This window comes from Salmo trutta, chromosome 40 (assembly GCF_901001165.1).
Source record: "Salmo trutta chromosome 40, fSalTru1.1, whole genome shotgun sequence".
NCBI classification, from domain to species: domain Eukaryota; kingdom Metazoa; phylum Chordata; class Actinopteri; order Salmoniformes; family Salmonidae; genus Salmo; species Salmo trutta.
In genome coordinates, this window is record NC_042996.1 from 8,552,009 (window position 1) to 8,560,922 (window position 8,914).

An 8,914-nucleotide genomic window follows, 5' to 3' on the forward strand; every position below is an offset into this window, starting at 1 on the left:
GTTAATTAATGTTACTATATTACCCTAGGAGTTGATTAATACATTACTACGTTGCCCTTGGAGTTGATTAATACATTACTACGTTGCCCTTGGAGTTGATTAATGGCTCCTTAGCTTAATTGGTTCAAAGGAACATGGGCTGAGTTGTAAGTCTTTAATGACTGAACGGAGCAGATGCCTCCACTGCAGCCATTGTCTGGCTTTTGTTAAAGCCATCCTCCTTAATGACATAATAGGATCCACCATAGAGAGCAATTAACATGTGTGGACATATGTGGACACCACCTCATTATAAGTAATGGGTTTGTGACACTGCTGGTATACTTTACAACCATGTGGTCTCTCTACAGTATGCCTTTTCTCTGTCTCGCAGTTCTGCACAAGGATCCCAGGCAGGTGTGTCTGTGTCTGCTAGAGATCGGCCGCATCGTCTCCAAGTAAGTTTCCCTTGGTTGATAGATGATGTACAGTTCCAGTCAAAAGTTTGGACACGCCTACAGTGATTCCATGTGTTATTTCATAGTTTTGATGTCTTCACTATTATTCTACAATGTAGAAAATACAAAAAAATAAAGAAAAACCCTTGAATGAGTAGGTGTCGAAACTTTTGACTTGCACTGTATGTGCTGTAGATGTTGCACTGTGACAAATGTAAGATAAGATCATTCTAGAACATGACCACCACGTTTTTGTTTTGACCTTTTTGATTCTGTAGTTATGCAATGTGGTATGTTGCAGCTGTGTTGGGGTAGAAAGATGGACAAGGCAGCAAAAGTGAATATGTGTGGCATCTTTTTTTCCCCCCATTCCTAACAGTCCCTTTAAAGCACTGGACTTATCTGTTTTTCTCTTTAGGTATGGCGTGGAGCCTCCGGTGCTGGTGAAACTGGAGAAGGAGATTGAGCTGGAGGAGACCCTGCTGAAGACTACAGAGCCTGCTCCTGCAGTCAAAACCTTCACTGTGTGCTGCCAGCATGGGGGCCTCTACCAGCCTGGAGTAAGTCATTCCAGGAGTTAAAACTGTGCTATTGTCAAATTTGTACTGACTAAATAGGGACTCGACTTTCCTCTCATCTCTCTTGTTGTTCTATTCAAATAGTTAGTTGGTGACCCAGTTCATCAAATCCAAAATGGTGGCAGCGGTGGCTCTAGTTGCCTCGCTGCTCAGGGCTGTATGAGTCCTTATGGTCCTCGTGATGCTCCATCCATCCGGGGTCATGTGACTCTGTAGCCTGTGGCACCAATGCAGCTCAGTCACAACACCAACAAACATCAGAACACTTCCTGTGTCCACAGGCTAAGCTGCATGACACTTAGTCTTTGATTAGTGTGTTTGCCAAAGCAGTCCTCTTAAAGTACAGTATTCAGAGGCTGCTACTGAGTGCTGTTCTATAGCCATTCAAGTCTTTGCAACTTAAAATTGGTTCATTTGAGTTCATCGGTTCATTGTGTTTTCCTGTTAGCAACTCTGCTTTATCCTTAGGCGATGGGTTAATGAAACAGGTTTTAGAAAATGTCTTTCCCATGTTCTTGCTTCCTTAGCCAGGACTCTATAGGCCCATGTTAATTCCCCCTCTCTGTGTTACAGGAGCAACATCTGATGGACGAGCCTCCGTGTAACTGCTCCCAGAGAGTATCTATTGAATACCTGTCAGAGGGCCGTTACAGACTGGGAGACAAGACCCTCTTCATCCGGGTGAGCAGCACGCACCGTATAGTGACACACTGAACACTCCCAAGCATTGAACACCAGTGTTGGAGTCAATTCCACTGCTAAGTGAGCATTAGACCTGTAGCTAGTGACACACCCTTTCTGTCCTCTGCCAAGAGACCAGGAACCATCTCTCTACCGTAACCTCATTCATTACCTGGCCACTAATCCACAGGTTCAGTCTCGGTGCCTGGCACAAGTTTGGCTGTGTCGGCACCGTAGAAATTAAATTACTACACTTGATGTAATTCTATGGTCAGTACCTGTCTGGTCCTTTTATACCTAGACCTTCCCATAATATAGACCAGATAGTCTTGTGGACTTGAGACCAACCTACTATATAGACTAGAGAGTCCTGTAGACTTGAGACAAAGCCACTTTGGAAAAGTCAAGTAAGCTTCGTATCAATGTTGGGTATTTAAGGCTGATAAAATGGTGATACAATTGGAAAGTAAAAAGCCATGCCAAGTATAAAAAGCAGCGGTGTAGAATAAAGGAAGCTGGAAAGGTCTGTCTCAGTTGCTCATGGTTCCACACAGCAGCAGATCACACCCTAAGCTTATTAGGGAAGCAGAGTGGATCTCGTTAGTACTGGACCTACAGGAGGGATTATATCATTATTGGCCAAGGAACAGCGTTAACACTTCCATCAAACAGCAGCTGAAAAATAGATGGTAACTGTAGATAGTAGTTGGCAGCACTGTAGATATTAGTTGGTGGTAGTAGGAGTGAGTAGTGAGCGGTTAGTAGTGGTGGTAGGTGGTCAGTAGTGGTGGTTCCTCCTTTAAAAGCTGCAAGCTTACACCGCGGGACTTAGAGGAGCCTTGTGGTTTAGCACGGTACCCTGCGTCACCACTTCACTGCTCCAGACCACCACAAGGGGGAGTTAGAGCACTGATTATGCTTTTGGGTCGTGCTGTGTCTAACTGACAATGAATGAGCGAAATAAACCTAAATAGAAACTGATAATTGTGCACGACTTCAGTATTACTTACTAAAACTGTTGTTACACTAAGGTTTTTATTCTTTTATTTTGTTAGGATTATTTTGCTCTTACTGTAGTACTGTAGTGGCGCGACTGTCTAAGACACTGCATTGCTGTACAAGCTTTGTTGCTACAGATGCTGGTTCAATTCCCTGTGCCGGCCTCGACTGGGAGACCCATGAGATGACTGTAGGTTTTAGATTTTTCTCCCTCTAAAACCAGAAATGAATAATTCTAAATGACAAACTGGCTTTATTTACAAATTAGTAACAATGTCTCATTCCATGTTCAAGAATGGCCTTTTTCTCGCTCATTTTACGTTATTTGAAAACAAAATCATCTCCAAAATATTGTTATTTTCAAAACAAGTGATTATTATTACTAATAATGGAATCTTTATGCTTTCATTAATAAAATAATGATAAAAATACTCTTTCAAAATGCCGATGTTTATTTAGTTATGGATCCATAATGAATTACTATGGTAATAAATATCACTAAATTACAGAAATATCCTCCAATCTTCTGTGTGTAATTATTGGCGGAGAGTCATGTCATGTGTTTCAATATACTGTAGGCCTGCCGTAGGCGACATGAGTCTCACTAGTGTTGAGTAGTGTGCTGTTAAAAGTGGGGTAGGTCTTATTTATTTAAAGAGCATATTGAAGTTAGAAGCAATAGGATTTGAAGCAATAGCTTATAACTATTTTAGCACCGTTTGGCGCTGCTCTGAGACAAGCATGGGGACTGGTCTTGATAAATCAATGAGTTTTTTTATTTTCACTGAATCTCCATTTGAGTATTTGTTAGACTAGAATTAGAAAATTAGGGTGTATAAATCTTATGCTCTTTCCCCGTCGGGGAATTGAACCCGCAGGACACTGGATTTTTTAGCTAAATAGCCCAGTACTGTACTCACGACCATCACATTGTACAGCACCATATTTTATGTTCCATCCTAACAGAAACCCAAAGGGTTTTTCTTTTTCCTTGGAATAGAAACACCATAATATTTAATCAAGTTAATTAAGCAAGTACCAGTCAAAAGTTTGGACACACCTACTCATTCCAGGGTTTTTCTTATTTAAAAAAAAAAAAAACTATTTTCTACATTGTAGAATAATAGTGAAGACATCACAACTATGAAATAACACATATGGAATCAGTTAAGAGCAAATTCTTATTTACAAGGACAGCCTACTCCTTCCTCCCCGTCGGGGAATTGAACTCCGGTCCCGCGTTACCGCATTCTCTAGTACAGCCGTTATTAAATGCTTCTCAAAGATGACCTCTGGTGGTCAAACTAGCATTATTGGTACCAGTGGTTCACACTTAAATAACGTGCCATAGAATTCTGCGGCACCATGCAAGCTGCGCCGCAGTACGCTGCAACTTTTAGAGGAGGAACCACTGTAGGTGATGAGTAGTGGTAGTAGGAGTGACTAGTGATTGTTAGGAGTAGGAGTGAGTATAGATGTGGTTCTCAAGGAATAGTTAAGTAAAAAATAAACATATTAACCCTTTAACCTCTCTAGGGTAGGTGGCACCAAATCGTCCCACCTACGTAACAGCCAGTGGAATCCTGTGGCGCGTTATTCAAATACCTTAGAAATGCGATTACTTCAATTTCTCAAACATATGACTATTTTACAGCATTTTAAAGACAAGACTCTCGTTAATCTAACCACACTGTCCGATTTCAAAAAGGCTTTACAACGAAAGCAAAACATTAGATTATGTCAGCAGAGTACCCAGCCAGAAATAATCAGACACCCATTTTTCAAGCTAGCATATAATGTCACAAAAACCCAGAAGACAGCTAAATGCAGCACTAACCTTTGATGATCTTCATCAGATGACACACCTAGGACATTATGTTATACAATACATGCATGTTTTGTTCAATCAAGTTCATATTTATATCAAAAAACAGCTTTTTACATTAGCATGTGATGTTCAGAACTAGCATACCCCCCGCAAACTTCCGGCGAATTTACTAACAATTTACTAAATTACTCACGATAAACGTGAGTAATTAAGAATTATAGATACATAACTCCTCTATGCACTCGATATGTCCGATTTTAAAATAGCTTTTTGGTGAAAGCACATTTTGCAATATTCTAAGTAGATAGCCCGGCATCACAGGGCTAGCTATTTAGACACCCAGCAAGTTTAGCCTTCACCAAACTCCGATTTACTATTAGAAAAGTTTGATTACCTTTGGTGTTCTTCGTCAGAATGCACTCCCAGGACTTCTACTTCAATAACAAATGTTGGTTTGGTCCCAAATAATCCATAGTTATGTTCAAACAGCGGCGTTTTGTTCGTGCGTTCAAGACGCTATCCGAATGGTAAATAAGGGTTACGAGCACGGCGCATTTCGTGACAAAAGAATTCTAAATATTCCATTACCGTACTTCGAAGCATGTCAACCGCTGTTTAAAATACATTTTTATGTCATTTTTCTCGTAAAAAAGCGATAATATTCCGACCGGGAATCTGCGTTTAGGTAAATAGACGAAAGAAAATAAAGCACAGGATCGACTCGTGCACGCGCCTAAGCCCATTATCCTCTTATCGGCCACTTGCCAAAAGCGCAAATGTGTTTCATCCTGGGGCTGGAATGACATCATTCAGCTTTTTCCCGGGCTCTGAGAGCCTATGGGAGCCGTAGGAAGTGTCACGTTACAGCAAAGATCCTCAGTCTTCAATTAACAGAGACAAGAAGAACAAGATCTTGTCAGAGAGGGCACTTCCTTTAAGGAATCTTCTCAGGTTTTTCCCTGCCATATGAGTTCTGTTATACTCACAGACACCATTCAAACAGTTTTAGAAACTTTAGGGTGTTTTCTATCCAAAGCCAATAATTATATGCATATTCTAGTTACTGGGTAGGAGTAGTAACCAGATTAAATCGGGTACGTTTTTTATCCGGCCGTGTAAATACTGCCCCCTAGCCCTAACAGGTTAAAGAGACCAACTGCAATGTCTCACATGTATCCTTGTCTCTCCCTCTCTCACTGTGGTAGATGCTGCATGGGAAGCATGTGATGGTGCGTGTGGGGGGTGGCTGGGACACCCTAAGGGGTTTCCTGCTCAAGTACGACCCTGGCCGGGTGCTCCAGTTCACCACTCTGGAGCAGAAGATCCTGGCATACCAGAAGGGGCCACCGGGCCATGGCTCTGCAGCAGCGGCCCCTCCACCTGACATGGACCCTCTTGCTGCAGTCAACCTCATCCCCTCGTCTTCCTCCTCGTCTTCCTCTGGTTCGGCCTCTAAAGCCACCTGCACCCCTGTCTCGACCCCTACTCTGCCCAGGAAAGCAGCCGTAGCACCCAAAAAGATCCTGCAGATGCCCCTTCCCTCCCCCAAGAAGCCCAGCCAGAAGCCCTTGCCAATCCCCAAGAAGGTGGCTGCTGTGTCACCCACCCTGTCTTCGCAGCAGGGCCCAAGCCCTTCACTTCACAGTGGCAAGAGCCAGCAGACGGCACCACTGCTCCATTACTCTTCTGCCCCCAAGCTGAAGCTCAGGCCGTCCCCTCGCGGAGCCCTCTCCCAGCCCCGTAGCCCTGTGTGCCCCGAGCCCTCCTGTAAATGTCCTAAACCCTCCTCCACTCCATCTACCCACACCTCCATCACAGTGCCTCGCCCCGCCACAGCCCCATCGAGGGTCCCCTTCCAGAAAGAGGACCGACCCCCAACCGGCGCCACCCAAAGCCGCCTGTCTCAGAGGTGGCCCGCCTCACGCCTTCTTCTGGATGTTGCAAGACGGGTCCGTCCAACCCCCCGGGTGGCTGTGCCAACACCCAGGCCGGCAACGGCCCAACCCACCAGGGCACTAACTCCTACCTCCAGGACTGCCACAACAATCCTGCCCAAATCCACCATCTCGCTCCCCAAGAGCAAAGACACCACAGCCAAAAGCCAGGCCCAAACCAGGGCCATCCCCAAAGTGGTTGTGCCTCCACGTGGTGGCACCCCTGGGCGGGTACCAGGGGCCCCTAGTGGCTCTTCCACTGTTGGCAAGACCAACCAGAGAACGGTACCAACTGCACAGAGGGCAGGATGGAGGCAAGCGCCTACCACCAACACCCCCTCTCTCAAACCAGAGCCCACCAAAACGGCCCCCCAAAAAACCAGCCCCAACATCAAAACCCTCCCCTCCCAAAAGAACACTGCTCTCACAAAGAAGACCCAACTCAAGAACAAAAGTGAGGACCCTTATTTTGAAATGAATGGTAGAAGGCATCAGAAGACGTGAGACGTAGTTGGGGGACGTAGTAATGTGACGGGGAGGGACTGTACTGTCTTACTGAACATTAATGCTTCCATCATGGTATTTGTCTGAAAAAGTCCCCAACCAGGATTCAGCAGAACACCAATATCCACACAAATATATACCCAACCGGTTATAGATGCAGCAACTATCAAGACACAAGCTAGTGTGTAACTTTCAAAACGCCATTTGCACCGCTACCATTTTTACGTTTATGTTTCTCAGTTGGTTAGATTTTTTTATGTTTGTTTGTCTCCTTTTATTGTCCTGTTGTCAAAAGCTCATGCTTCAATAGCATTTTACAAGAAGTCCATTTTTATACTGTCTTTGAATGGGTTGAGAAGTGAATGATACTGATTTTATCTGAGGTCAGCTCAATTCAGTCTTTAGCCTAACACACAAACACTCAATGGAAGTGTTGTAAACCAACATCCCATCAACAGCCTTTTGTTTCTAATCCTTTTTCCATCATTTGAGTTTTTTTTAAAGCTTTCTAACATCTATTCGTATGTCTTGAGGTTCCCTAGAGAGGGCTCTATCTTTGTCCATCTGATCCCTATTTTTTCTCTGCATATAAAAGTTTGACTTTTTAAACATTGACATTTTCTTTTCAGAAAGTGTAATTTCTGTGCAAAGCAGAGCTAAGGCAGCACACTTTGAACATTTGCTTTTTGAGTTTTTAATATTCATTACAAGCAGGTTACTGTAACCAAAGTTTCACATGTTTGACAGGAAATATAACTGGACTGAATGTTTGTCCTCTGTGTGGATAAGCTTTTTATTGATGGAGGTATGATTGAATATAGACGTTTGTTTCTCTTTGTCACAGACTGGAGGATGATGATGATGATGATGATGGGGTGTTTTCCATTTTAGAGGTCAAATTAAGCACTGTTGGAATGTTTCTCGTGTGCCTTTAGAAATGACTGTTGTTGCTGAGTGGCTTTAGAATGTACTAGAAACTAGGGTTTTAATATTTGTTTTTACAAATGAGAATTGCACAAAGTACAAGCATTCGGACTGAGTTTTTTTTTATTATTACATGGTCAAATCTCAAATGAATTACTACTGATAATATGCCTGTAACACATCCTTTGAACACGTAGTAGGCGATTGCAACTAAGGGACAAGCGAAGCCCTTAATCAATTTACAGAGGGGGAAGTTATCGTGAGGTAGATTTTAATTTGTTTATCTTTTTATTGGTCATATTTTTACTTTTCTATGTGGGCTTCAATGTCTAAGTTACTTTATCTGTTTTCTTGGTCAGCACTTTATTAAAACCTCTTGGTGTGTTTGTCAATTTGAATGTTGATTCTGTTGATTTGTGTTGTCTGATCTACCTTTGTTACATTGTACAATAAAAGGCCAAACGTTGCCAGACTTCCTGCAAAACATGTCTGCGCTTCATAATTGACAGTAACATTTGAAGTCAGTGGAAATGATATTGATATTGACTTAATTTCCAGGAACAAATCATACTCATACCCTTTTCACTCTTGTGCTGACCCAAACCATACTGCGCTGGCTTTCACATTGTCCTTTCCAGCATAGTTTTAGCAACTACAATGGATGCGTAACCAGGCTGGCACAGTACAGCGTGGCTTGGCCTAGAATAATCCTAGGGTTTGGCTCAGTAGTGTGAAAAAGGTATGAGTAGATGTGCAGCTGAAGTACTAGAAGGTCTTTGAGTTGATCTGTGCAGTCAGAGTAGAGCCATATACTTAGTTCAATAGGGATTCATATTTCCACTATAGTCCTTGGTTACCATTTCATTTACTTGATCAGCTCAGTGATGGCTGCTTTGAGGAACATTTTTACTTAATGTGATGGTTGGTTGTCTTAGATGGGGCCCTTAAAGTAACAATCAGCAGTTGAAACGGTAACAAATTGTCCTCCCTGTTTTGGTAAAAAGCTGACTACTGGGGCTGGAGAAATGT

At 42.9% G+C, this 8,914-nt stretch overlaps 1 protein-coding gene across 3 annotated transcripts in view; it reads left to right on the forward strand.

Annotated features, from left to right (window-relative positions):
* The window catches only part of LOC115180234 (GAS2-like protein 3), a 28,972-nt gene extending 20,601 nt beyond the window's left edge, over positions 1–8,371 (forward strand). For all 3 annotated transcript variants that reach the window (XM_029742161.1, XM_029742160.1, XM_029742163.1), the window contains exons 6-9: positions 374–437; positions 856–997; positions 1,589–1,696; positions 5,729–8,371. In XM_029742161.1, the coding sequence (XP_029598021.1) occupies positions 374–437; positions 856–997; positions 1,589–1,696; positions 5,729–6,961 (1,547 nt within the window). In that variant the 3' untranslated portion in view covers positions 6,962–8,371. The remainder of the gene's footprint in view (positions 1–373; positions 438–855; positions 998–1,588; positions 1,697–5,728) is intronic.
* The last annotated feature ends 543 nt before the right edge of the window (positions 8,372–8,914 follow it).